General features: G+C 50.9%; 10 protein-coding genes across 10 annotated transcripts; 2 read left to right on the top strand and 8 right to left on the bottom strand.

The window, feature by feature from the left end:
- Positions 1-1336: 1336 nt before the first annotated feature.
- STEHIDRAFT_167066 (uncharacterized protein) lies at positions 1337-2050 on the bottom strand. The gene is made up of 4 exons (XM_007302003.1): positions 1928-2050; positions 1760-1834; positions 1677-1694; positions 1337-1612 (listed from the first exon to the last, which is right to left on the bottom strand). Exons 1-4 carry the CDS (start codon positions 1972-1974, stop codon positions 1516-1518), a joined length of 237 nt encoding a protein of 78 aa, XP_007302065.1. The 5' UTR covers positions 1975-2050; the 3' UTR covers positions 1337-1515.
- Positions 2051-2594: 544 nt separating this feature from the next.
- On the top strand, positions 2595-3704 carry STEHIDRAFT_53317 (uncharacterized protein; the record flags this gene model as incomplete). Its single annotated transcript, XM_007301488.1, has 4 exons — positions 2595-2955; positions 3033-3149; positions 3200-3289; positions 3358-3704. 4 exons carry the CDS (start codon positions 2595-2597, stop codon positions 3702-3704), a joined length of 915 nt encoding a protein of 304 aa, XP_007301550.1.
- Positions 3705-5573: 1869 nt separating this feature from the next.
- On the top strand, positions 5574-7380 carry STEHIDRAFT_119909 (intradiol ring-cleavage dioxygenase). The gene is made up of 8 exons (XM_007302002.1): positions 5574-5760; positions 5850-5914; positions 5975-6037; positions 6100-6302; positions 6372-6512; positions 6563-6687; positions 6788-6961; positions 7025-7380. Exons 1-8 carry the CDS (start codon positions 5704-5706, stop codon positions 7196-7198), a joined length of 1002 nt encoding a protein of 333 aa, XP_007302064.1. The 5' UTR covers positions 5574-5703; the 3' UTR covers positions 7199-7380.
- A 1119-nt stretch (positions 7381-8499) lies between these two features.
- On the bottom strand, positions 8500-12065 carry STEHIDRAFT_94306 (spindle pole body interacting protein). Its single transcript, XM_007302001.1, has 10 exons — positions 11903-12065; positions 11588-11791; positions 11463-11523; positions 10653-11405; positions 10292-10590; positions 9929-10223; positions 9572-9859; positions 9343-9501; positions 9152-9274; positions 8500-9041 (listed from the first exon to the last, which is right to left on the bottom strand). The coding sequence occupies exons 1-10, from the start codon at positions 12013-12015 to the stop codon at positions 8865-8867; spliced, it is 2472 nt and encodes an 823-aa protein (XP_007302063.1). The 5' UTR covers positions 12016-12065; the 3' UTR covers positions 8500-8864.
- Positions 12066-12213: 148 nt separating this feature from the next.
- STEHIDRAFT_76095 (Flavocytochrome c) lies at positions 12214-14354 on the bottom strand. The gene is made up of 7 exons (XM_007301556.1): positions 14102-14354; positions 13947-14042; positions 13509-13883; positions 13060-13454; positions 12848-13000; positions 12712-12785; positions 12214-12643 (listed from the first exon to the last, which is right to left on the bottom strand). Exons 1-7 carry the CDS (start codon positions 14224-14226, stop codon positions 12458-12460), a joined length of 1404 nt encoding a protein of 467 aa, XP_007301618.1. The 5' UTR covers positions 14227-14354; the 3' UTR covers positions 12214-12457.
- Positions 14355-14694: 340 nt separating this feature from the next.
- Positions 14695-16016, bottom strand: STEHIDRAFT_119905 (ras protein). The gene is made up of 4 exons (XM_007302000.1): positions 15656-16016; positions 15567-15578; positions 15255-15376; positions 14695-15167 (listed from the first exon to the last, which is right to left on the bottom strand). The coding sequence occupies exons 1-4, from the start codon at positions 15734-15736 to the stop codon at positions 14792-14794; spliced, it is 591 nt and encodes a 196-aa protein (XP_007302062.1). The 5' UTR covers positions 15737-16016; the 3' UTR covers positions 14695-14791.
- Positions 16017-16235: 219 nt separating this feature from the next.
- Positions 16236-18267, bottom strand: STEHIDRAFT_94299 (ADP-ribosylation). Its single transcript, XM_007301999.1, has 12 exons — positions 18199-18267; positions 18025-18135; positions 17813-17941; positions 17649-17732; positions 17469-17584; positions 17357-17403; positions 17179-17290; positions 17047-17121; positions 16822-16953; positions 16712-16750; positions 16489-16633; positions 16236-16409 (listed from the first exon to the last, which is right to left on the bottom strand). Exons 1-12 carry the CDS (start codon positions 18214-18216, stop codon positions 16314-16316), a joined length of 1104 nt encoding a protein of 367 aa, XP_007302061.1. The 5' UTR covers positions 18217-18267; the 3' UTR covers positions 16236-16313.
- Positions 18268-18872: 605 nt separating this feature from the next.
- Positions 18873-21540, bottom strand: STEHIDRAFT_119902 (P-loop containing nucleoside triphosphate hydrolase protein). Its single transcript, XM_007301998.1, has 8 exons — positions 21419-21540; positions 21311-21340; positions 20736-21191; positions 20410-20651; positions 20078-20273; positions 19845-19966; positions 19654-19774; positions 18873-19479 (listed from the first exon to the last, which is right to left on the bottom strand). The coding sequence occupies exons 1-8, from the start codon at positions 21429-21431 to the stop codon at positions 18920-18922; spliced, it is 1740 nt and encodes a 579-aa protein (XP_007302060.1). The 5' UTR covers positions 21432-21540; the 3' UTR covers positions 18873-18919.
- Positions 21541-22403: 863 nt separating this feature from the next.
- On the bottom strand, positions 22404-22835 carry STEHIDRAFT_53074 (uncharacterized protein; the record flags this gene model as incomplete). Its single annotated transcript, XM_007301466.1, has 1 exon — positions 22404-22835. One exon carries the CDS (start codon positions 22833-22835, stop codon positions 22404-22406), a length of 432 nt encoding a protein of 143 aa, XP_007301528.1.
- A 1254-nt stretch (positions 22836-24089) lies between these two features.
- STEHIDRAFT_154854 (uncharacterized protein) lies at positions 24090-25381 on the bottom strand (the record flags this gene model as incomplete). The annotated part of the gene is made up of 3 exons (XM_007301997.1): positions 24090-24169; positions 24993-25231; positions 25299-25381. The coding sequence occupies 3 exons, from the start codon at positions 25379-25381 to the stop codon at positions 24090-24092; spliced, it is 402 nt and encodes a 133-aa protein (XP_007302059.1).
- Between the last annotated feature and the right edge of the window lie 93 nt (positions 25382-25474).

Below are 25474 nucleotides of genomic sequence, written 5' to 3'. Positions count from 1 at the left end.
ATCGCAGTTGAGAGCCTGAGCAAATGGGAGTCGAGGACACTGTTCTTGAAACAGGAGAAGCTAGTCAAAGCAGTGTATATCTGGATGCTTATAGGGGCCCAATGGGTCCAAGCATAGCTTGGTGAGCGCACCCAACTGCTCTGGACAATTGGAGAAGCCAGGTGAGACTAGAAGCATCCTATCCTATGGAGAGATGATCATAAGGGGAGGGATACTAATCACGATAATTTTGTATAGTCATAATGAAGACGACATACCGGCTCGAGTTCTTTTGGGCGCCACGCTGTGGCACCGATTGAGGAGAACCCACAGTGTCTCTCTTGGAATTGGAAAACCCCTAGAGAAAGACAATGAGCTTGTTAGGAGACAATACCCTATAAAAAGGACAAAAAAAAGCGGAGGTTTTTGTAGCGGTCAAAGCTTAGAACAATATGCCTTCGGTTATGCAACCTGTCCGTTCGAACAGGCAACTCGAGCCCACACCGCCCTTATCCTTATATGTGTTCCCAGTGACAAGGCCTTGTTCTCGCTCAAAGAATGCAGTACACCCCAGCGAGTACCCGTGCCGCCACCCAGTGAATCGTTACGAGACGCGCAAATCAGGAGACCTCAGTACAGTTGCGTCACAGATCTAAGATAGCAAACGATGGGAACTTACTCGGACTCTCTAGTGATCTTCACCCTTTAACAGTACAAGAGCTGTTGTCCTCGCATCGGAAGCAAAACAATACTGAAGGTTTTAACGTTGTCCAGATCTGCCCGGCCTTTATTCGTTTCGGCAACCCACTCCGGAAGCGCTTTGAAGAAGTGCCTGACAGAGCAATGACAGAGTCGTCGGAGGCGGAGCTCAAAGCGCCGGAGAGTGAAATGCTGGATGCGCGAGCGTTCAACGAGGGGTTGAGATAAAGTATTCCGTTCCATAGTTCATGCGGAATGAAAAAAAATGTCGTGTGTTTGAATACTGAGAAGATATAGCCAGGCGCCCTAATTAAGACAGATGTGCGGATGTTCGGATGTCGATCTGCATTCGCATCAAATCCTAGGATGGGCGAAGAAGGGAGTAAAATCCGAGTCGATATGCACTCGACACGTTCCTCACGCCCTGGAGAGTCGAGTCCACTATACGATCAACGAGTCTGGTGAGACTAAGAACAGGCCAGCCATATAATGGAAAGCAAATACCTCACCGACTGGTCCGATGCATGAGGAGCGGAGAGGAAACAGCACCCAATCAAGGGTATAGGAGCAATAGTCTGGACTGTGATCTAAGACAGGCTGTACCGATAAACATTCCTGAACATCGGTCAAATACGCAACGGCCATGATCGTTCATATCGGGGCGGCATCAATAGCAGGGGAAAGCGAATAGCGTGAAGCACTAGAGTCTGGCTAGTGGTCTGGTACAGTCGTAGTACAACTCGCGGGCAGTCGGAAATCGAAAACCTGGATCCTAATACACAAGAAAAGACAGCTGTTTGGGACGTTCTTGCTTCTTCACTCTTCCGTTGGAGCTGTTTATTCAGCTCCCTCTTCCTCTTCCTCCGGTTCCTTCTTCTTACCCTTCACAACAGGTTTTTTGGGAGGGCCCCTGGGCCTGAAGGGGAACTGAGGACTACAATGACAAGGACAAAGGGCATGACGATTAGTGTGCCGGGTGCATAAGAGCTACCACCTACGCGTCGCCGGAAGGTTTTCTAAAATGGAGAGGAACCGGTCAGGAAAAATCGGGGTCTGTCTGGGCCTCGAAGACAATACTCACTGAGCATCTGGCTGGCTTGGAGCTGGTTGGGTTTGCTCCCCATGCTCTTGGGGAGGATCAGTTGCAGTGCTCGGACTGAGGAACAAGACAATGGCGTAAAGCTGAGTTCACATATGACCCGCTGACGGAACTTGAATTTCTAGATGCTCATTCAGACGAAAAACTGACCTTCCGCTGTCATCGCCGGTGTGCTGTTGGTCCGTGTTGGACGACATTGTATTCTATGTGTTGTGTATGACTGTATATTCGAAGATGGTGTGCAGAGCCCGACCTGGTCTGCTATCTGATGGTCGTACAACGGCTGCTTTGGACGCAGAGGACGCGCTGTGGGGACATGCCGGGGTGCCGGATCCGGAGCGGAGCCAAAAAGCCTGAAAGAAATATTTTGTTTCCATGCGTGGGGAAACGGGTCATCTGGGGAAGTCATTAATTTCAAATTTGAGGTTTCGGCTGTGGAGCGGCAGTGCCGCCCAACAACCTGTGTACACAAGGAACAGTGCCATGGGTCGATGACAGGCCTTCCTTCTTTCTTTCATTCCCGGGCCCGTCACGACGTATATAAGGCTGCCTTCAGTCTCTTTCCCGCTCCCATCTCGCCCTCCCTCCTCACACGCCTTCTACAACTTCTCGGTCATACCAACATGAGCTCAGTTCTTGAACACAAACTACCCAACAAGATATCCTATGACGGTTTGTGTCCAAGCCTGCCATCGCACACTGCTCGTTATGACCAATCCACGAAGTGAGTCTTATTTAAGTTTTTTTTTGGTTTAGATCCTCTCATTAAGTATCTTGCTCTAGGGTCACCCCCACGCCACGGATGATTTTGTCACCGATGAATGAGAAGCTGAAACTCGCGCCTGCATATTTGCTCCCCAATTGGAGAGCCTTTGTCCATCCAGAAGGGCAAATATATTTTGCGCGATCCACGCAACCGGTCGTGGTCACCGAGGCCTGCATTTCCATCCAGAAAGTCGGAGATGAGATTTCTGCCTGGACGGCGCTGATCGAGGCTCGGATCGTTGACCTCGGGATCTATCTCACGGCGTCCGTAGAAATTTGGATGAACTTGGGCGAGACAGAGGGGACGTTGCAGTACTATTTCATCGACCATTCAAAGCACTCCGTTTTTTGGCTCGATGACTTGCACACGGCGGCCGTCGGTCTTCCCGAATCGGTGTCTGCGTCCCATCTTCGTGAGTGCTTTCGCTTATTACATAGACAATGCCAATCACTGACGCTCGGCCCCCATTTTTCTCGATTGTTCTCGCAGAGCACGCAATAGAGGAGAATTACTGGAGTCATGTAGAGCAATTCCCGTGTCATGGGCAAGGGGCTTCATTGTCTGAGGTCGACGATCTCATTAACATCATGTTCCATGCTCGCGCAGGTCAGCTTTCCGGATGTGTCTGTCTTGGGAACCGCATAACTCACCCACAGCTGTAGATCAACTGACATCGGACAACTCTACTTTTCCGTACACGGCAGAGGAATGCGCCACCTTCCTTCAGTTGTTGCGTGAGAGCCGAGGTTCGCATTCTGGATCCTTCAGCAATGGCGCTTGTTCGGTACTGACATAGGACTTCTTATCCTGCTAGATCGCATCTCGGACGCTCGGATCACTTGCTTTGTCGCACGGATATGGGGTGTCATCGCTCTACACAGACACCAAATCCACTACGGAGAGGAGGTCTGCCGGTTGTCAAGAACACAGCCGATTTTGGAGGCTATGCCAACGAAGTCGAGCTTTGTCCACCGAGCACTCTCACGGGTGCTATTCGGCGTTCCTGAAACATACCGGTCACAGCTCGATGATCTCTATGTGGACAATATTCTCTATCTCTCTCAATGGGAAAAGTTTGTCAAGGAAGTGTCCGCTGAGTACAGGACCTCAACGCAATGGGTACGTCGACACGCCTACCCTGGTTATACTTACGCTGGCTGATCAGAAACAAAAGACATTTGCTTTGCTGCTCGCGGCTCTGTTGATGGTTCCCCTTGCTCCTATGCCCGTCGTCTCGGTCGCCTGTGTGGCCCTTTGCGCAGGCGGTGTTCTGATGGGCTTGGTCTTGTCTCAATACACCGACAGCTTGTCAAAGTTCTCATCTGTTGATGCTGTACGTCTACTTCGTGTCTTTTGCCGATTCGCACCTCCTAATCGCAAAACTATTACCTCAGTCCGACTTCCTCAAATCGCACAGGACGCAATATGGTTTTGCGGCCATCGCTACCGTCTTCAGTATCCCGAAAGCTCTCCTCATGTGGTCTGCCAACATTTTCGCTCTCCAGTGCTTGCTCTTGCTTTGCCTCTTCGTCAACCCCTTCGTTGCGGCCTTCGGCGCCGTCGTTGTCGGGTCTGTGGCGTACGCAATCCGGAGGACATTGTGGCCTCGCGTCCGCAATGAGGATGTCGAAGAAGCTCGTGTCAACGACTCTCCAGTCTAAGAAAAGTTAGTTCTACATAGAGTAGATACACGCACTTCATCGGCGTTTCAAAGGGGTTGCATTGCAGAAGATCAGAAAAGTTGTGTACTACTTGTAAGAGCATATTCCGTTTTCCGGCGATACCACTTCCTCTCGTCTGCGACACCTTTCACCATCCTCATCGCATCTCATCCGGGCTTTCAGTTTCTGAGCATCATGGACTCTTTTACGGTATAATCACGCACGAAAATCCACGCTCCTTCTACCCTTCCTAGCACTCACCTACTTTACGTAGCTTTATTCAAGTAGCTCATTACGAAGCTCATGTTCGACTATCGTATCCTCTCGAGGATCCCAATGACCGTTGTGTCTTCCGGCATCTGGTCTTGTTGCGTCGGGTTATGAGCTTGGCAATGTACTTCCTGAATAATGTACATAATGTTTCCCCCTTGGTTCGAGCTTACTCGATATAAATCACGATTTTCCATCAGTCGCGGTGCGTGATTGAAGCGATTGTGCGTCCTTGCAGTGGCGTGCTTGTACGACTCATTGTGTATGTACAACAACGCCGACCAGAACATGCGAGTACAGCGCGACTGCAACGATACTTTCTGACGTCTATAGTTTCCTCTAGACACTTTCTAGTCTTTTTGATCTTAAAGATCGGTCAGACTGGTGGTATGTAGCGTAAAGCAAGTGCTGTCATCCTTCCGCTAGATACGTTGACCTGTTTGCGAAACAACAGTCAAGGTTTTCTCACGTATATGGACAGGCAGCTTGACAATTAGTAAACAGACGCTTTGTGGGCATGATGTCGGAAGTCCCGGCAGATAAGGCTTACTGTAAACTAACACTGTGGTGAGATCGATTGATACTAACCCGCCGTTGTGCCAGTGCATAGTAATGCGTAGCACCTGACCTCGGGAGTCCCGACAGGTATTCCCTAACAGGGCCACCAAAACGATACCTTGACTGTCATTTACATAGTAGTCAGCCTTTGGAATCCAGATTGTGTTCAAGGTGCAGATGGTGGTCAGTGACATCAGCGTGCTTTCCGAAGAGTTCTCCGAAAAGCCTATCACATCGTGCCCTTTGCAACTCGCGATCTAATCACGGGTAACCATAACCATAGACCAGGCGCAGATAGTTGCAATCGTGCCGTTCGACAATCTATCCAACACACTTTGGATAATCACCGCTCCAATTATTGGCCTGCTCTGGTCAGCTTGTGCCGAGTGGTCGTCCTCTCGTCTTCTGACCTTCAAAGCTCGTCACGAAGGTCTTGTTCCTGGAAGCTGGAGGCCCGAAACGGAGTTTCTAGATCTGTCCGTACTTTTCGACTTCGCGATGACAATTAGCATTCTGGACGCTCTCTCAGACATAATTGCCATTGATCGGCAACGGCAGCCTTTTTTCTCCACCATATATAAGCTGAAGCTTCCTTCCGCAAGGTCTTCTTCTTTGTCTTGCCCACTCCCCCGTTCTCTCTTCCCAGACCTCGATTCAAGCCCCTATCCACCATGTCCGGAGCAAGATTCGAGTCTAACGGTATCCCACCCCCAAATATAGACCTTCCGGTACGTTCTACGAATACTCCTTCCTTGAACATCGACCACATACGTTCTTCTGACTGACTGACTGACTTTGAAACCGTCGTTGCTCTCAGTTTCCCGAAAGACCGGAGGTCGTGACGGCCAACCTTCTCAGGATCACGGAACTCGTCCCAGACTCGTGAGTATCGTCTCATCTTCGGAGCGCAAAAATATCGTTGACGCTGGATTACATTCTCAGCCGAATGCGAGAAGTCCTGGGCGGTCTCACACGACACCTTCATCAGTTTCTCCTCGAAACAAAGTTCGTCTGTCTCCGTTCCCCTTGACGCACTATCCTTGACGCTCGTCGTTCGCCTGGCACAGGGTGACTGCAGAGGAATGGCAGGCAGGAATCCAGTTCTTGACTGAAGCAGGCGCCCAGTCCAGCAAGGTCGGGAACGAGTTCATCCTGTTGTCGGATGTGTTCGGCGTTTCAGCGTTGGTGGACACCATGAATAACCCGCCGCTGAAGAATGCAACGGAGAGCTGTCTTGAAGGGCCTGCATTCACTCCGGATGCCCCGGATAGTGTGTTATTCGTCTCACGATTATGCCCGTATACGTTTTGCTGACAGGCTCCTTGTTCGGTTTTGTTAGTTCCAAACGGAGGGTCTATTATTGACGACAAGGACGGGATTGGAGAGTCCGAGTATCTTTATGTTGAGGGACAGGTAACGAACACGGATGGCAAACCACTCCAGAACGTTGTTGTCGAGACATGGGAAACCGACGATGAAGGTTCGCTTCTCATTATCACCATCACACTTTCTCTGACACGTTACCCGCAGGAATCTATGATATCCAACACGATGTACGCGACAAGCCCAACGGAAGGGGTCGTTTCCGAACAGACTCTGCGGGCAATTTTTTCTTCAGAGGTGTCGCCCCTTCACCCTATCCTATCCCTGAGAAGGTAAGTCTACAATTCACGCACTTCTTTGCTTATAATTCCATGAACCTCATCTCACATGTTCGTATGCTCGCTTGCGCTAACGATGGCAATGACCGGATAGGGTCCTATTGGGACACTGCTCAAGGTCTGGAATCGACACAATATGCGTGCAGCGCACGTCCATTTCTCGTTCCAAGTGCCAGGATATCGTTCATTAACTACTCAGCTTTACCCCACCGGAGACAAGTGGGCGGCTTCGGACTGCGTGTTTGCACCGAAGAAATCACTCCTCATCGTAAGTTCTGTTCCGTTCTCTCGATCCCTTCTCCCGCTATAGACGTCTAACATGGATGGATAGGACTTGGAGAAAATAACAGACCCAGAAGAATCGAAGAAGCGCGGTATCCCGCAGGGCGCGCCTTTCAAGTTAATGAAACGCAATTTTGTTCTGCTTTCGGAAGAGGAGTCGAAAGAGGCGGAGCAAAGGAAGCGTCAGGAGGTCCCTGATGTTGCAGGCCTGAGCATTCATTGAAACAGGGCGCCGCTAGAAGTAGCGCTTGCGTGGACCAATGGGTTGGATGATCCTATAGATCGATGTTCTCGGTACGCGATTGGGTCATGTATTATATGTGCAGCCTCGACATGACGGAGTCATCCGCCGACTTTCCCGTATTGTCATGATGATCTCCATATGCATTCACAACTTATTAGCTATCTGTGGAGAGACTTAAGGGCGATATTCTCTCGCGAAATTCCAAAGAGGGGAACGTTCGAATCTGCGGTGGGGACCAAGCATGGGACGGCTGTGACGTCTCGCGAGGGGCATGCCATTCGTTGACTTCATTGAAGCTCCATACGAGATTCTGCGAAGTCTGGCCGGCGAATGCTACGTCCGGATTCTATGCCTTGATCTGTTCGATAGAATGGAGTATGAAGTTACGAAAGCGATACAGAGACATGCATCTTGTGGACGGACCCCAGGCTCGCCCACAGACTGCGTGAAATGCTCGAGAGGAGGTATATGGTGCTGCCTTACACAGATGCTCATGCGGCTAACCACATGATATCCGTCGTATTCATATGTTTCAAGCCTAGGATGAAAATGAGGACGTCGGAGAATACCGTTCTCGAAGTGGTCATGGCCACGGTCATGCTCATTAGAGCTCGTTAGTTGATCCTATATAGGACATTCCAATGACTGCATGAAGAAAGCAGTGATAATAGCAAAGAATGAACGCCACCTGTCAGGTGTCGATGAACATTCCACTACCCCAGTATAGCCATCGATCTACTGTTAGCTGCATGAAGTTCAGTTGACATTGAGTAGACAGGATTAAGCACTTCTACCGATTGCAGGAACCTCGGCCACATGTTGCCTGGATAGGTCTGCAAAAGTTCTGCTCAATAAGCAGTGAACAAAAGGGGGGACATGGCCACGGCTAATGTGCCCTTACCAATGGCTACAATTTCTCGCAATCATCTACTGACTGCCTTGAGATCGTGTCTGTCCTACCCGTTCTATTCTACGAATGCCCTAGTTAGCCAAGTATCACAGGATAAACCAATTTAAAAGCTTCATACTAGGATAGGCCTGATTTGTAGCTATCCCTTGGAGAATCTCGTTTTGCGCGGTCAGGAGCTGAACCGGTTCATCCCACATGCCGGGGTTCGAAGGATCTGAATCGGGCAATACACCGCCTCGCAAGGTAGCTCCTCTGGTCCTGGGTGGCCTCCTGGTATGAGCGACTGAGAGTTCGGTGTGCTCGGCGCGGTGAGAGGTGTATGGAGCTGATCATTAGATAACGACTGTCAATGATCGTGAGTAACGAAGGGCTGTGACTGATGCATGTCATCTTTGCAGATATTAGTGTGGTGAAAGGAGACCATGAGGTGGGGCACGCCGTAGACCCTGATAAAAGAGAACCTCTGACGGACTCTGTTCAGGCTGAGAGAAGGATCAAGCATGTAGAGGTAGACGTCGTGACTATTGGTTGTTCATTCTTCGGGCACCTTCCAGTATTAGCACAAAGATCAGCAGAAAGAAATGCAGGCATAAAGATAAACTAGTAAGGAGTAGGGAAACGTCAAAATCGAAAGGCCAAGCACAGGAAAGGAGAAGAAAATAGCTGGTCCAAGTACGCGCCGAGAACTGTAGAGAATAGTCCAGTGGCCACGCGGCCGACTAGCCTACTGACATCTCATCCTCCACCCAGACTTGCCTCGCTCAGATTTGAAGGTGTTCGTCCAAAAGACACAGGAGGCAGAGGCAGAGACGAATCCTTCATGCCGTTCGCGCGGTGTTCTCGCGCGTGCGCCTGCCGAACGTACGCATACCGCTGGAAGTGGTTTAGAGACTGCAAGAACTGCACGCCGATCTGATGACAATAAAGGACAGCCATTAGCAGGATATTCCTTGTGGTCAGACCAGGTGTGCGGACACGACGCGGCGATTTAGTGACGAGAAAGAGAGCATAACAATACTGACCGGAAACATGCGTATATGGGTAAAGAGGTCCACTGTCAGCTCCCTGATGACCTCTTGTTGATGCAGCAAACCGAAGCTCAATGGTAGTAGACCACCAACGTGAGGAGGTAGCACAGCTAGAAGCTGCACAGAAGGATGGACAGGGTTAGGTGGAGAGTTCATATTATAAGGAATTAAAAAGCCCAACGCACCTCCACGACTTGGTCGTACGTCTGAATATTCTCTGCCATCGTCCGTATAATCGCCTCCGCCTCCCCATCCTGCATCTGTTTGACATGCCGCAGTCGGTGTAGTTGGTGGAGCAAATCGAAACCTTGGATGGCGTTCGTTTCCAGACCTTTTCGGAAATCCTGTAAGACCACCCATTACAAATTTAGCCCTAGTGTAAGGCGAAAAATTGACCGTGGAGCGGCGACGTACCTCCTGGAAATAATGATACGTCTGTGTTCGTCTCCATCCCTCGATCCGACTCGCGTTCGCCGTCACCTCCCTCGCACCAGCAGCCTCGTCCAGGAAAACCATGCCGCTCCCGAGCTGTGAGCTATCTCCTGGACCTTCGCTGAATACGGTGCTCGGATACCCAATCGTCGTCATTCCGAGTACGTCCTCCTCGTACCGCGACGCTAAGCGAATGAATCGCATGAGATATTCCGTGAATCGTGCGCGGACGAGGCTTTCCCCAAAGTGGTAATTGATGGCGGAAATGACCTGGAGCACGCAGTCATGGTCGGTAAGCCGTCATAGGGCACAAAAATCCGGACCATAAAGGATACATACATCTTCGATGAAGGCATTATCCCCTCCATCCGACTTCCCAGCGAAGTTACTCTGTGCTTGCCCTGGCATGGGTTCCCTTCGTCCGGCGTCTTCTTCACTGCCTATCGAGGTCTCTGTTTTGAGCGTCCCTGTCCGCGAGATCAGCGGCGGAGCACCAGAAGGTGGTCCAGATGGAGGATGAGCGGTCAGAATATCTTTCGATACCACGACTCTACCCGTCCCGACGTCGCATAACAAGTCCCAAGAGCCTGATGTCTCGAAGATAGGATTCGTCACACCCGCGATATACGCTGGTCTAGGGACGCCGAAGGAGCGAAAGTGAATGAGCTCTAAAATCGAAGAAGGGGGAGAAACACGACGTACATTGACTCCCACTCCTCTCTGTTCGTCAGGTTGGCATAAGGGAAAGCGCGCTCGATGAACCCTCTGAATATGGTACCACAGCCGGAGCCCAAAGCACATGCGGACAGGACGTAACTGGAGACTTGCCCAGCGGGTCGTTGATACCCCAAGAAAATGATCCGTTTGCCTGTGACAAGGGCATTGAACAAGATCATGATCGGATGCGTTGCTGGTCCATTTGTGTGAAGATGTGGATGGAGGGGTCCTGACAGCGTTGAAGCGGGACTGGAGAAGGTTTGAATGAGTTGAATGAGGGAATACTGTGCAGAAGGGAAGTGACTGTCAGGTCGTGTCGAAGGAAAAGAAGTCAGAAATGACATACATCGCCAACCTCCTCCGGGAACGTCGAAAGTGGCATCTTGATCGGCAACTGGTGCCCCTCGTAGTCAATGACTGTGTGGAAAAAATGCGTATCCTTGGCGTAGGCCGGCCTCAGATGTGTGTCTGATGAACTCCCATTCGCCATGGGGGTCGCCATACTGCCAATAGAGCCATGATAGTTCACGTAGTCTTCCTTCCTCGTATGATGCGACGATGAGCTCGAAGCATCCGTAGACCGCCGGCCTCGTCCTAATCCAACCGCCGTCCCTACGCTCCCATTGCTCACACTCTCCTGATCCACCAACCCACTTTCTTCTCCAACCCAGACCGCCTTCCCGCCAAGCGAGAACGAATCCTCCGACGGCACGACGGAATAATGCGAGCTCTTCGTGCTCGCTTGAGTACCCGATCGCTCCCTGCCTTGAGCTTGGGAAGGCTGCTGTTGTTCCTTCGAATTCCCGCCTGTTCGCATGATGATGCCTTCTTCGAAGCTGGACCGCGAGTCGACTGATGCTTTTGGTGCGTGAAGGCCCTTGGCTTGCGAGTTGTGCGAGGGGTTGGGGGACGGCTTCGGTGGGACGAACTTTTCTGCAAAGACGTCTTTCCGCTCCGAGTTACGCATGACGAGTTTCTCGAACCGGTGGAATGTGGGTGCGGCGGATATGTCCATCGAGTTGATAGAATCGAAGAGGCGCGCGAGACAGTCCTGTGATGGATTGGAGAAATAGGCGTCTAGCGCCAGTAAAAGGACAGGCTAAAGGAAAGAAAGTTGAATACGCGATGCGGCGGGAGAGACCACGGATGTACGCACCTTAAATATCTGAATGAAAGGGTATCTGGTGCACACGGCCATGGCTTTCACAACAGCACCTCTAAGTCCGCTCTCAGTCCCGTTCGTGTATTCTCCTGCCACAAACCCATTGAGAAGGTACGCACCTCCGGACGGTCTTGTCGTGCTTCGTCCTCACTAAATTAAGCACGTACAACAGCTCTGGCTTATCCACATCCTCGTTTGCAGACGGCTTCTCGAGGGCGAGAACAGGTGCGATAGTGTTGAAGGGAGTTTGGTTGAGGAAGAATATCGTCCAGTCTTCGAGCTGCTTCTCGGCGCCATCAGGCAACATCAAGTTGGCGAGAAGTCTGTTCACGACGTCGGTGGCGATTGAGTCCAGAGAGCGGTAGCGGTAGTGGAATGCATGCAAGTGTCAACCATACAATCTCCACCAAATAATAAAGCAGAACAGAGCGCACCCCTCATCCGTTCCGAGCGGTTGGGGGAACTGGTAAGTCAATTGCGCTCCCCGGTCGATATTGAATTCGGCAAGGAGGACGAAAGAGCAATGCTGCCCATCGCTGCCGCTCATTACAGACTCGTTGTCGAGTGATTATTTAAAAGTGTATTTCCAATGGCGAATTATACAGAGGGAAGAGGGTATAAGGGCGTAGGAGGAGGAGGATAAGGATAAAGATCGAGCTAATGAAAGAAGATGCTGCCGTCCAAGCTCTAATGATCCCCAACTCTGTTTACCGTTTTCGGACGGCTAGATGCGATTGGCGGTGTGGCGTAGGTAGGAAGATGTGTGGCCCATGGCCCATCCGGAAATCATGATAATTTATCGCATCAGATATGGTGCTATCATTGCCTTGACTCTAGTTCCATCTCGCATATGGAGAAATACATGAAAGACAACGCGGCGAACTTGCGATTGTTCCAACAGGCCACGCAACTACTAAACATTACACCCCATGGTAATACAGCACATGTACATCTTCGTGTCGTATGACATCTTTGTCCCGGTCTTTCCTTCACTTCGAGGCGCTCTCACCAGCCACCCTCCCAAATACTACTGCCTCGAGAAGACTGGAGCCGCCAAGACGATTCTTACCGTGGACGCCACCGATGACCTCGCCGGCCGCGAACAGTCCGGCGATTGGCTTTCCTGAGGCGTCGAGGACCTGGGCAGTCGGAGAGATGGATATGCCTCCCATAGTCTGCGCAGAGGATCAGAGTTAGAGATTGTATGAGGAAGGTGTTATCCAAAGGGACAGAGTGGACTCACGTAGTGAACGACGGGCGTCATCAGCGCAACATAGATTGGTGTCTCAGTATCGTATGTAGAGTTACGGAAGTGCTCTGTAGAATATGCGCTTCAGCAAGAATACTTCAGCGGATACTGAGATGATGGCTCAACTCACGTTTTCCGAAGGGATCTGGCTGTTTTCCGCTCGCGTACTCTCCATGGCTAGTGAAAGTCTCTCGCAACTGCGCTCCAGACACGCCCGTTGTTTGCGCAAGTTCGGCGACATTGGCGAAGGACTTCATCAAGCCTTTGGAGATGTAGAAGTCACCTGTGCCATGATGCGAATCAGTACGATACCGTCAAATTCGTTCCAGCGAACGGACGTACAATGGGCCTTCAACTCTTGATAGCTCTCCTCATTCAGGATCAACCTCACCGGCCCATCACCCGCCGCAATAACCTCCTGCATCTTCTCCGTCACAAAATCCCTCCTCTCAACCTCATTCACGAATCTCCGCCCTTTTCCATCCACGAGGAGACCACCTACCCCTCTCAGAGCTTCAGCAGCGAGGAACTTTGTCTTCGCGTCTGGGTTTGCGGGGTCAATGAATCCCGTCGGATGAACTTGGACTTGATCCATGTCGATGAGTGAGGCGGATACGGAGGTGGCGAGACGGTGTCCGTCGCCGGTGGAGTGGTCGCCGTTGGTAGTGGGGAGCTCGAGGAGGTCGGGTCGGTATGAGGAGAGGAAGCCAGTTGATGAGAAGTCTGCGGCGTAGCCACTATAGATCCTTATGAGCACCATCAAACAAAAGTACATACTTGAGTAAACTCACCCAGTGCTCAAAATAACAGTCCCTGTAACTCGCTCAGTCTTCTCCCCGACCTGATATTCAACCCCCGTCACCCTCTCACCTTCTCGAACCAAACCAACCACCTTCGCGCCCTTCACAAGTGTAGCTTTCTCCGGCGTCTCAGCTGCGGCCTTCTCCAATTTCTTGATCAGAGCAGATGTCATCGCCCATCCCGGTGCGCCACCTTTCCCTCTGTGAGTTCGAGGGATGGCATGGCCACCGAGTCTGGAGACGAGTGAGAGGTCGACCGAGAATGAGGTCGAGAGCCATTCGAGGGCTGGCGCGGAGTTGCTTGTGAGGGTTTCTATGAGTTGTGGCCTTGCAAGGTCGCCAGCGGAAATAGTAGTATCCGCAATGCTAGGTACACGGTCGTCCCTATGAGATCGGGCCACGACGCTTCAGTTCAACATGGAGACTCACAAATCCTTCACAGAGTCTTTGATGTCAAGCGCTCTTTGAGCCGGAGTATCCGCTCCATTGATTCCAGAGCTAGCTTTGACTGAGTTGCCTCCAAAGCTGTCAAGCCGAGTTAGCCAGTCTCTCGCAAGGTGCCCTCAGATAGAGTGACAACTCACGAGGGCTTCTTGTCCAGGACTGTCACAGTTCCTCCTCGTTCAAGCACAGTATGAGCAGCCGAAAGACCAGCAAGACCGCCTCCGACCACAATCACACGTGAGCTTGATGGAGTTGTTTGCGACATGATGATGCTACGAGACCAAGGTCGACACCAAGGGACGCGGTTGCAGAGAGTTCGGGAGAGTAACAGAACGGCGAGCGAGGTTATGAAGACGAGTGATCCTAATGATAAGCAGCGCTTAGAAGAGCGAGGTGTACGCATATGAAGTCCCCTGTCGTTGCGCCCGCACGACTATATAACGCCATGGGTAGGGATGGACATAAACCGATGGCGCGCTGGCGTGTAAACGCAGCTTGTAGTCATCTTCTCGGCCATTCCAGGAGGGCCGGTCACGGGTTCTAGAACATAAAGCCCATACAACGAGACTGCAGCTAGAACGATCCAACAAAGTTGTCTATTGAAGAAACGATACTCGAAAATATGCGTGAAAGATGGAGGAGGAAGAGGAAACAAAGAGGAAAAGGATGACTGGACGTCTTTTGGAGGTTGCGCGAGCGCGTTCGCCCGCCGATCTCGCCACTGTGGCGTCTTTCGGAATGCACATTGAGGGGACAACTGACTGTGAGAGGAGGATACATCGGTGATACAAGTTACATAAGTCAAGGAGAGATCGTAGTATTACTGAAGGTCATACAACAACACAGTGTACATGTCTCTTCGCTTTCCTAGTCTGCGTTGGAAACACGCCCGTCTGCCCCTTCACTCGTAGTTGCCTCACAAGAACCTGGAAGGTTCGCTCTAGATTCATGGCTGTCTTCGCTGATGTCTCAGAGAACTCGCATCCAAGTTTCTTCGCCTTCGCGATCCCTTCTTCCCGAGAAACCTCTCGCTGATCAGTCTTGTCGCTCTTGTTCCCGACCAGAAGGAATACTGGTTTCTCCTTCAAGCCATGTCGATGTGGTTTGAAGGAGTAGTTCTGGAGTAATTGTGAATGGTGGGCGTCGATGCCGTCGAATGATGATCGGGAGGTAACAGAGTATATGAGGAGGAATCCATGGCTTTCCCTGTATAAATCGCCTTGGTCAGCCACCAGTTCGATACACTTGAGGGCACATGTCGGATTTGAGCTATCAGAGATGTAGCATGCTTACTGAAAACATCGGTGGCTAGGGCGCAAGGGCTCTTTTTCCCAACGAGGATCAATGATACGAATATCACACATTTGATAGTCGATGAAAAGCCGCTTTGTATCATCGCGCTCTTCTATGTTATGCTGCATGGACCGGCGTGTCCAAAACTCTGGATCAGCAATTGTAACAGGGTGTCAGAATAGATAACGTTGGAAGCCAACCTGGTCTATATGGATGCAATAATGTCGTCCAGATACGCACGATGAGTTAGAGTGAAATCAGTCCACAGAGGAAAAAAGATAAGACCTATGATCCAAAAGGCTTACACGCCACATCCAGGACGAACTGCGAAGGGATCAATATGAAAGTTTAAACTTCAGGACGTTTTGGATGGTATGAATTGAAGTCCATACATAACTTACCTGCGTAGCGATGGCGGATTTGCCAACGCCACGATCGCCCAAAAGACCTATGATCCAACTGTCAGGCGCTGGACCCGACATAGTATTGAAGTTCGTCCTCTCTTGACTAGAAACGCGGAATCTTAACGGAGAAAGGATAGACAAGTCGGAGTAACTGGTCCTGTTGTCTGGGGACTGAGAGGGTAGTGACGAAGCTTGAGTTTGCAGGATAGCGGGTGTGAGTCTGAATCACTGAGAATCAGAAGATGGCGCGCCCGAGGAGATGGCTTGGCATCTCAGCTGAGCCCTATGAGCGCTTAGCATTGAGTTATTCTCAGAGAGCAAAGCGATAGCATCAGTATTAGGGAAAGTCAAATTTTGCCAGCTGAAGCACCCGCTCATGATGGTGGTCTACGAGAAGAAGCGCGGGCAGGTGGCATCGAGCGGTCGCGAATTCCAGCGTGGTCGGACAGAACCGGGTGTGGCACCGTAGATGCGCTGTGTCAAAACTGGTGTGGCGCTAGATGGGACAACCTGCATAAGGAATCCTCGCAAATTACTTAGAAAATTTTTTCATAGACGAGAAAACCGTGATGTCCGTAGATATACAAGTACAAACGTCCGAAACGCAACTAAGGCCGAGGTGCTCACAACAACACAAACCAGAGTCTGTCGATGATCAACCATAGATGACCAGGTAAACTGGAATAATTGCATCGCTTCGATACACAATAAGCTCGTCATAGTTCAGCGCCTTCCCGACTTCTCCAACAACCTATGTACGTGAGCAGTAGAATAATGATGAATAAATACAACTCGTGATGGACAGTCCAGCCTGAAAGTCAACGACCTACCGAATCGTATCCCCGAGGAGGCTTCGTAGCGTTCTCCATGTTCTGCTTCGACTTGTAGGCTCTTCCTACCGCGACTTTGCTCAGGATCATCGCTTTGAAAGGTGAAGAGGTTGCAGAGTGGGTGTTCTTAGCGTAATCGTTTGATCTAATACGAGCGCCGGGGAGAGCACCATTAAGCTGCTGATCAGCTCATGAAAGACCAAAATAATGGATTGGTACGCACTTGGAAGATGTAGAGGACGTGTACAGGCCACAACCGAATCTATGGATTGCAAAAAGGACATGCATATCAGGGGTCAGGGCCACGATATGTAAGTTTGGGGAACAACAGACCTTCCCCAACCAGTTCGCTCTCCAAAGTGCTTCAGGTCGAACGAGTTGCGGATGATGTTGCACAGAGAGCAAGATGTATGAGTGCAAAGTTTGGTATGACCAGGGTCACCAAGCTGGCATGCCCGTTTCGTTCTATGTGGTGGTGTAAAATATAAGAAATTGTGAATACTTGTTCGGATGTGAAAGCTCCGTGAAAATGCCTGACACTGAGGAGAAAGGACTCACCCGTGCCACCGACGCTCTTCGTTCCCCTCCGCAAGATTCTGTGATTGAAAGTCTTCGGCATTTTCTAGGGCTTGCCTACCATCGTTCCAGTTAGAGGAGACCCGATGTAAGAAGGACAACATATGCACGCACTTGTACGCCGTGTACGCATCAACTGAGGGTGCATCGCCTATGATCTGGTAGATCTTCGAGACAGGTGGACAAGTCGTAGGATGTCTCCACGTCACCTCGAACTGGTGTGCGACTACATATCCAGACGGGGAACGACCATCAGAATTCAGTACCATCCGACAAGGGAAGACAGCCGTACCGCTCTGAAAGCGATGATACCCAGGCGAAAGCTCGACAATGCCCGGTCTGGCGCAAGAGAACCACAATTAGACTCAGAGATAGGGTCATGAAGATAACATCATGCTACTCACTTCTTTCCCGTTGTGTTCCCATTCACCGACCGATCCTTCCTAGCACATGATTCGCTACAGTAATCAAGCGTCTTGCCAGAGGCGGGGTCGTACTCTTTCTCGTACTCATTGCAATACTGATCAGGAAGGTATCAGCATCGTCGTATACGTGTACCTATTGGAGGAAATCGGAGGACGAACCTTGCATGCCCGAGAGGCACACGTCTTGCTGCAGAACGCAAACGTCCACGTCCCTCTGGACTCCCTCGGGCGCACCTTGCAAAACTAAAAACCGATCACACACGACTTCAGAACGATCTTCGAGACCAGACTCGTAGTGCCATCCATTCACAGCGTAGACGAACCTTACACGTCTCATCATCGGCCGAAGTGAGACTACCGCCACCTCGAGCCTTCGCCTCCTGAGCACACGTCTTCCCGCAATAATTATACGCCTTGACACCGTCGTCAAACTTTGGTTTCAGTCCACATTCCTGTCATCATATAGCCGTGTCCATATCAGTGTGCGGTGAGGGTTCGACTCCAGTGATAGGTGAGGCGTGAACAGTCGACGTACGATGCAGAGGTTGGTCATAGACGCCTTCGCCTGCAAGGCGCAGGTCCTCCCACAAAAGTCGTGCGTCTTTCCCGTCGCGCTGTCATAATATTTCGGTCGTACACCGCAGTACTGCAAAAGACGACGATTAGCAATGACTGGAAACGAAGGGCCGAAAGCTAGGGATTGACTCACGTCACACATATTAGACATGTTATCAAGCCTCAGGTGGGAGTGGGCGGTGAGGATAGTCGCGCTTCCAGCAAAGAGGGACAGAGGGAGACAGAGAGATATGGATCCTCGTCCAGACCGCGGTCTCTACCGTTAAATACCCACTGAAGAGCATCGATAGAGCGAAACTTCCATGCAAAAGTCAAGTCTCACGGCCGAAATGAGAAGTTGCCTCCCCAAGTCCACGCCGTGAACGTTTTGTGATGATGATTGGAAGCAGCGATGTGGCTATCCGTATCCTGAATGATTGGCGCCACCCCTCGTTCTATGGAGGATGGCTGTACAGAGCGGGAACATGGTGACCGCGTGTTCAAAGCACTGTTGCGGCGAGCTGTTGGCTGAATATCGCCCTTGTTGAGCGTGGCCGATAGGTGATTAAGTGATGTCGTCGATACGTTGGTAGGACTTCCAGCTGCAAGACAAGACGGACACTGCCCGGAGAGAGCATGACAGAAACGACAATAATGATTGGAAAGGCGGACGACAAGCTAGAACCACCTGCAGTCAAACCTACTGATTCAGACCCATCGAAATACATGAGCGAGCGATCATCAACCCGAACAAGATCTTCACAGAAGCCAGGAATACAGAACAAAGCCACTTACACTCCCCACGCAATACCCATATAACTATCCCCCAGACTGCCATCAGCCCTCGTCATCCACATCTGCCACCCACCCAAACCTCAAGCCGCCATGAACGTCTCCGCCACATCCACCTCCATCCCTCCCATCGCTTCTCCTCCTGGCCCCTCAGCCGCCCTCCCAACTCTCCTCGCCTCCTTCCTCGCCTTCTTCTTCCCCTCCCTCTCCTTCTTCCTACTTCCCCCAACCATCCCCCCAACAGGCCTCGCCGCAAACCCACTATTCATCTTCCTCATCCTCTTCGGCGCCCTCTCTCCCTCCGGAACACCAACGACGCCCCTACCCGTGTTCGTGTTCGTGTTTGACGTCGAGTCATTAGGAACGATCGAGGGCGTAGGCGAATGCCTCCGTTTTCTCGGATTGGAAGAGGAAGAGATGGGCAAGCCGTCGTCTGCATCCATTTCATCCTCGTCTGGTAGGAACCCCCCTGCATCACCTTCGCCCTCCACTTGCATTCCGTCGTCGCCCTCATCTTGGGGGCCGTTTAGGGCCTCCTCGTCCGCTTGGCCGAATAGACCCTCGAGTGTGAAGACGGGTGCGAAGCCTGTTACGATTTGTGCTTGGCCTACGGATTCGGCGCCAGGGGCTATGATTCCTGGGGCTAGATGATGGACGTGTAGGATATCGCCACACATCGCCACGCCACACCACACAACAAACGAAAAGGGGAAGATAGCAATAAGACATCCGACCGTAAAATCTTGACAGGAGAAACGAGAGATGTGGTAGAGTGCAGTAGAGGAGGTAAGGGAAGGAAAAAGAGGTAAAAACGTACCAGTGACGGAAGGCATAGACGACGGGTGGATCGTCGGCGGCGTCGAATAGAACGGGATCTTCTGGTGGTTCCAGTCTGCGAGGACTTGGCGGGCTGCGCCGAGAATGTCTGGGGTACCACCCTAGAAGGGGGAGAAAGAGAATGAAAGTTCAGATGATAATTTGGATGAAAAAAGAGGAAAGAAGACGCACCTTGAGCAGCTTCCCCGTACTCAACGCCAACATGGTCAAGAACTCAAGGCTTGATCCGAACTCGGGCAGATTATATATCTTCTGGATCTTCTCCCTCTCTGTGCGTGCGAGGATCTCCTCCACTAAACAAATCACCGGCCACCAAGGAGAATGAATAATTGTGAGTAGTGTGAATCAAACCGCGAAAGAGATAGCAGCTAGGGTTGGTATGAAAGTAAAACAAAAAGACTCACCGACCCCAACTACATCATCCACATCCTCCACCTTGACCACATTCCTCAATAAAACACTCGCCTTCTTATTCCCCTTTCCGTCATCGCTATCTTCGTCGAAGATCACACCGGGAGAATCTACGATCCGGAGCCCACGTTCGAGCTGGATGGATTGCAAGTCTTTCGTGTGGCCTGGTGTCGATGCGACGGCGCAGACCTGTTACATATTTCATCGGGACCAATTCAATCAGTTTCGAGTGCAAAGAAACGGATAATGTTCAAGAGTAGAGGTGAATCTGAGTGTAGACAGCCAGACAAATGTGACAAAAAGAACATTGAGTAAGAATACACACCTTCGCCCTCTTCAAAGTATTAATCAAACTACTCTTCCCTACATTCGGGTACCCGACCACACCGACCGTAACACTCTGCGCTGCGCTAGGCTTGTAAGCTTTCAGGAGCTTCATGAGCGCGGGTGCAGTAGATGAGGAGAGATTGGTGCGTTGATGGGAGGAAGACGAGCGGAAGGGGAGGGTTGGAGTTGAGTGGCGGAGATGGCGCAACCAAGAGAGGGCATTTTGTTTTGGCACGAGGTCTGAGTAGATGCACACAGAGAGTGGGAGAGTGCAAGATCAGCGAGCTACAACATGGAATAAGGGGAAGAAAGAGAAGAACGCACCAATTTTATTCAACACAAAGACCAACTTCTTTCCTTCTGCCTCTCTGCGCCTCACCTCCTCCTCCACAAGCCGACTTCTACACCCCTCCGGATCCCTAGCATCCAACACAAGCACGATCACATCCGCCTCATCAATCACCTTATGCAACGTCCTTATATAATGTTTTCTCAGCTGCTCCTTGGTTTTCCCTCCTAAACCTGACCCGGACGCTTCCCCCTCCCTTGTTTCACCATCGTACATCCCCGAGTCAGACCCATCACGAGACTGGTTCCGTGAGGCCTGTGCGGCGAGCTCAGCGAGGGATGAGAGCGTAGGCTCAGAAGCCATGATTTTGTCGGGATCCGCATCGGGGAATACGGAGGCGGAGGTGAGGGGAGACGCTTCGAGACGCTGTTTTTCGGAGATGCGGACTTTCAGGGAAGGAAGGCGGGGGATGCCTGGGTCTTTTTTGAGCTCTGGTTTGATTTCACCAGTGAGGCAGATAGATGGTTGATGGTCGACAGCATAAGAAGGTGGATTGGAGGGATAATTATCAGCAGCGTGGGGGTGAATAAAAAAAGAGAAAAAGACAGACTAGACTTTTGTGGCACTGGTTTGTGCGATTCTGTTCCGTTGAACGATTCGATGAGCACCGAGGATAAGAGGATCATATATATATGGACGGAGGAGAAGGCGTACTGACTGTTTCGCCCCATGGTCATAGGTTCAGAGAATCTGGTTGTGCCCGTCAGACAGCGTATCGTCCTAAATTACAGAGTTTTGGAGGCTTGAAAATATTTTTGCAGCGAACTATATAGAAGTCACAGGAAATTGTACAAAAAGCCTTGAGGTGAGACGGTACGAAAGGCAATTTCAAATTTCGTGTCGGTTTGCGAAAATGCAGTCGAATCGGCTGTGTGGCGGGAGCGTTGTGGCCCAAACTTGAACTTCACCAGACTATTTATATACCCGGCACGGGTCGACCCATGAGTGAAGGAAGTATCCTGAAGTATCACATTCGATGTAGCCACCACTTTTTTAAATCCCAACATCCACAACACACCATTGGCAAGTAATACAATCGGAGAGCAAACCAAGTACGAAAGTCGAAAGAATTCATAAACAGCATAATGCACGACGAGCTTCGCATCTACCAGTACTTACTCATAAGACATCTTCAGTCTGTGTTAGCCGCTGCTAAACTCATCTGATTGACTACGCAGATTGATCCGGAAGGCTAGACATGCTTGCACGTAGCCTCCTCCTCATCAAAACCATTTGTTTTTTAGACATCTTGGGTTTGACCGTTTCGCTGCCGCCACCGTCTTTCTCGATTTTCTCACCCTCCGAGGTCGCGTCATTCGCGGTCCCTTGCTGGCTCGTCGACTGCGTACTGGCAGCAATCGGATCAACGACAACAACACAGGTGGGCCTGGGATCGACTGCTGGAGTAATAATGGGTGTGGAAATGACAGTGGTCGTAATGGGTGCAGAGACAGCGTTGGGTGTAGGCGATGAGGATTCCGAAGCTATGGAGTCGGGTACGAGAGCAAGTTCATGCTGGGTGTCAACGACGGAAGTCGGTGCGGGCTGATGTCCGATTGCAGGTGTAGCACCTGGCTCGTTGGGGGCAGCGATGAGGATAGTAGGCTCGTGGGGAACAGGCACAGCGCCTCCAGCTAGATCGGCTACAGGACAGGATGACTATATTGATCGGAAGGTTGAGGCCTCGTGTCAGCAAGGAGGCCTAGCTTCTCCCTTACCAGCCCCAAAACGTCCTGCTCGTGCAAGGTGGGCATAGAATAACGGCCTTGCATCTCTTCCCTCGAACTCGCGATGAAATGTAAATCGCGAGCTCCAAGCCTCAGACCTTCCTCCAACGTAAGGAACTTCGGCCGCATACAAAGCTCGACAAAGCTCGGAACGATCCATTCCTGGACGTTGGAGTGGACCGCTTCGACGAGTTTGTCGACAGGAGATGCTATGGCGGAGAGTCTCTTGATGGCGAGGTTGCGGACTGTCATGAGCTCGAAGTCTGTCGCGAAACGGAGGAGGGTGGTCCAGTCTGTCACTGTATGAATGTCACCCTGTTCAACATCACTTGTTGAACATACGCGCATAACATAAGCTAAGGTCGCGAAAATAACTAGTAGTAGATAACATACCGGGGGCAACGGAGCGACAGGTATAATTCGGGGGCTTTTGACTGAACGTCGTTGAGTTGCACAAGATAGCTCCCGTCCGAAACGGCTCTCTCGATGAGAAGGGCCAGGCGGGAACCCTCGTCGTTCGGGAGGAGAAGTAGCTCCTTCGGGATGCAGAACCGGACTTCATCTGCCTAACAGTATAAGGTGAGATTAGCCTATACTCTGTGGAGCTACGCGTTGCGCAACAAAAGACACCTACCGTCCTCAATGTAATGCTCCTCCCAAAACACCACGCCGAGTCTCGTTTGAAGGTTTTCGGAGAGTTGGGTAACGGCGATGAACAGGGAATAGATGGAACTGGAGTAGCAATCCCAGACGACGGAGCGACGCTCGACATGTCGTTCTCTGAAGCCGACGATAAATCTTCGAAGTCGGAGTATCCTTCGAGGTCACTGAGGTTAGTCGAAGGAGCGCCAAACATCTATAGAAGTGGACGAGCAAGCAGTTCAGACCACAGAATCAAGCGACGATTGGGATGGAATGAGATAACGTACTGATGGGTCCGCCCACAAAGTGACTCAACGAACGAGCTCTGTAGTGTCCCAAAGGCAGAGTAGACAGGATTTTAACCAGCAAGCGAGGGTGTGTTGTGTTCGTACCACGCCACATATTTATCCTTGTGTTCACCCTTGTCGATCGACGGGTCCCCAAACGATCGAAGCAAAGGTCGTGGTGGGGATTCCTCATGGCGCAGCGGCCATCGCTGAATCCTCGATGCTGTTTGCACAGTATTAATAGGAAAACGAGAGTTTAGAAGCTAAAATGAGCGAAGAATGTGCGTCTTGGCAGATAGGAAGACGCCATTGTATGTACCACTCGCGAATGTTTCTCGTTTCTGCCATGTCAAAGACTCGGACGAAACGATAGCCTCAGACGTTCACTTGAAGAGGTGGTGTGTGATGATCTGGTCACCGTGAGACTCGAGTTGTTACAGGTAGGTGGCACAGCAGCAGTGGCATCACATTTACACAAACAGTCCTCCGAGCCCGGACAAAACCACACTACAGAAGTACGAGTAGAAGAATTCAGGTCCATGAGTACAGCAGTCCAAGAGCGTCGAATCCATGCACAGAGAACGCGACAGAGATGTCCCAGATAGTAGAAGCGCACGAGAGGGCTGATAAACTAGCAGCCAGAGAAAGCGGAACCTAGAGACGTGAGCGCAAACTACAAGCCGCCGCCGTTCAAAGCGAGAAGTGCGTTCTTGATCGTCGCTGCGAAGTGGGAAAATTGTTTGCGCATGGTCTCTGTAATTCCGTCGCCGAGGAGCGTGTCAGTATGTCTGATCCAAAGCACAGAGGTCCAAAATGATGCAAAACGCGCATAAGACGAGCATGTTGAAGTGGTGGATTCACGACAAGGAAGAATAGCGCGACATTGGGGAGGAAAAGTGAGGTAGTGATACCCAGCATACCGAAGCAACTGAAGGAAGGTGTTTCAGGCGACGATGACCGTGATTGGGACCTGCCTTGTTCGCGTTCCGTCTCCGTTACATCATTCAATTTCTCCTCGAGGGTCTTCGCTGCTATGTCCTTTTCATATTGGAATCGTGAGGTCGTCCAGGCGTGATACATAACGAGGAAATCGATCATTTCATGTTTGAGCTCTGGAAAGACGGAGATGAAGAGGTGCATTAGCATACTGTTGACCATGAAGATGCAAGGATAAAAATTTGGTTTAAAATTATTAGGGCAAACGAGTTGGGGAACCGGGGGCGAGGGCGGGGCGTCGATATATGCGTCAGGAAAGTGAAAGTGATACCGCATGCACGGAAGGTACAGTATATAGAAGAGAGGAGAGAAGGGTCCGAGGGAGAAGGGAGGTCAATATATGGGTACTGGTTGCTTTCAGAAGAGCGGGGTTGGCCCCGCATTGCTCATGATGAGACCAGGAGAAGCCACGAGGAGAGAAAAAGAAGAGTTCGGTGTATGCGCGAAAGCATGTGCCACGGCCGTAATCACGGATTCGACCCGCATATATGCACCTCCCACCAGGATTGATATCCGTGCGATGAATATGCAATGACCTCACCACGACCTGCGCATCTGAGAACAAAATCAAGAAACTTACTCTTCTTCCGCTCAGCATTCATTGCCTGCTGCGCCTTGAACGGGTCCACAACTCTCGTCTCATAATCGTAGCGCTCTGGGTTCTCCTCTACGATACTCGTCAGAGTCGGTGGAGCCCGCTTTGTCTGGATCGAGCGCCCTCCTGAGGTCGAACCAGAACCTGATCCAGATCCGCGAGTCTTGCCTGCACTAGGGCTAGTGCTGTTTATGGTCGTAGACGAAGTCGAGTTGCCGTTAGTGCTGATATGAGAATGCAAGTGAGAAGAAATCAATGGCGATAGACTAATAAAGTAAGAGGTAGACGCACCGAGGAGCTGAGCTTTTCGTGTCCTCGTTAGTCAGGTCGATAGGCTCGTCGGACATGGAGCGGTGTAATGGCGAGGAAGACATCGGAACCGGTGTTTTCTATCTCCAGTTAATATTTGGCCCATCATATCAATGGTTCTCATGCAGGCAAGACGGCCTACCTCAAAGCTACTGAAG

The sequence above is a fragment of the Stereum hirsutum genome, assembly GCF_000264905.1.
Source record: "Stereum hirsutum FP-91666 SS1 unplaced genomic scaffold STEHIscaffold_4, whole genome shotgun sequence".
In the NCBI taxonomy this organism is placed as follows: domain Eukaryota; kingdom Fungi; phylum Basidiomycota; class Agaricomycetes; order Russulales; family Stereaceae; genus Stereum; species Stereum hirsutum.
This window is presented reverse-complemented; position numbering and strand designations above follow the sequence as displayed.

Coding starts and splice junctions, on each gene's coding strand:
- STEHIDRAFT_119905 (XM_007302000.1), bottom strand. CDS start 15,736: ATGTCGGGTCCAGCGCCTGACAGTTGGATCATAGGTCTTTTGGGCGAT. Junction 15,168..15,254: donor CCTAGCCACCGATGTTTTCA/GTAAGCATGCTA, acceptor CGATTTATACAG/GGAAAGCCATGGATTCCTCC.
- STEHIDRAFT_167066 (XM_007302003.1), bottom strand. CDS start 1,974: ATGTCGTCCAACACGGACCAACAGCACACCGGCGATGACAGCGGAAG. Junction 1,835..1,927: donor ACCGGCGATGACAGCGGAAG/GTCAGTTTTTCG, acceptor CTTGTTCCTCAG/TCCGAGCACTGCAACTGATC.
- STEHIDRAFT_119902 (XM_007301998.1), bottom strand. Junction 21,192..21,310: donor ACCAGTGCCACAAAAGTCTA/GTCTGTCTTTTT, acceptor AAATCAAACCAG/AGCTCAAAAAAGACCCAGGC. Junction 20,652..20,735: donor CTTTGTGTTGAATAAAATTG/GTGCGTTCTTCT, acceptor GCATCTACTCAG/ACCTCGTGCCAAAACAAAAT.
- STEHIDRAFT_94306 (XM_007302001.1), bottom strand. CDS start 12,015: ATGAGCGGCAGCGATGGGCAGCATTGCTCTTTCGTCCTCCTTGCCGAA. Junction 11,792..11,902: donor CCGCTCGGAACGGATGAGGG/GTGCGCTCTGTT, acceptor CGTCGTGAACAG/ACTTCTCGCCAACTTGATGT. Junction 11,524..11,587: donor CACGACAAGACCGTCCGGAG/GTGCGTACCTTC, acceptor GAGCGGACTTAG/AGGTGCTGTTGTGAAAGCCA.
- STEHIDRAFT_119909 (XM_007302002.1), top strand. CDS start 5,704: ATGTCCGGAGCAAGATTCGAGTCTAACGGTATCCCACCCCCAAATATA. Junction 5,915..5,974: donor ACGGAACTCGTCCCAGACTC/GTGAGTATCGTC, acceptor TTACATTCTCAG/CCGAATGCGAGAAGTCCTGG. Junction 6,962..7,024: donor CGAAGAAATCACTCCTCATC/GTAAGTTCTGTT, acceptor ATGGATGGATAG/GACTTGGAGAAAATAACAGA.
- STEHIDRAFT_76095 (XM_007301556.1), bottom strand. CDS start 14,226: ATGTCGCAAACAACTCCATCAAGCTCACGTGTGATTGTGGTCGGAGGC. Junction 13,884..13,946: donor AAAGACTCTGTGAAGGATTT/GTGAGTCTCCAT, acceptor CCGTGTACCTAG/CATTGCGGATACTACTATTT. Junction 12,644..12,711: donor TGACGCCCGTCGTTCACTAC/GTGAGTCCACTC, acceptor TCCTCTGCGCAG/ACTATGGGAGGCATATCCAT.
- STEHIDRAFT_94299 (XM_007301999.1), bottom strand. Junction 17,942..18,024: donor CTATGACCAACCTCTGCATC/GTACGTCGACTG, acceptor ATATGATGACAG/GAATGTGGACTGAAACCAAA. Junction 17,122..17,178: donor GATGCGTACACGGCGTACAA/GTGCGTGCATAT, acceptor GAACGATGGTAG/GCAAGCCCTAGAAAATGCCG.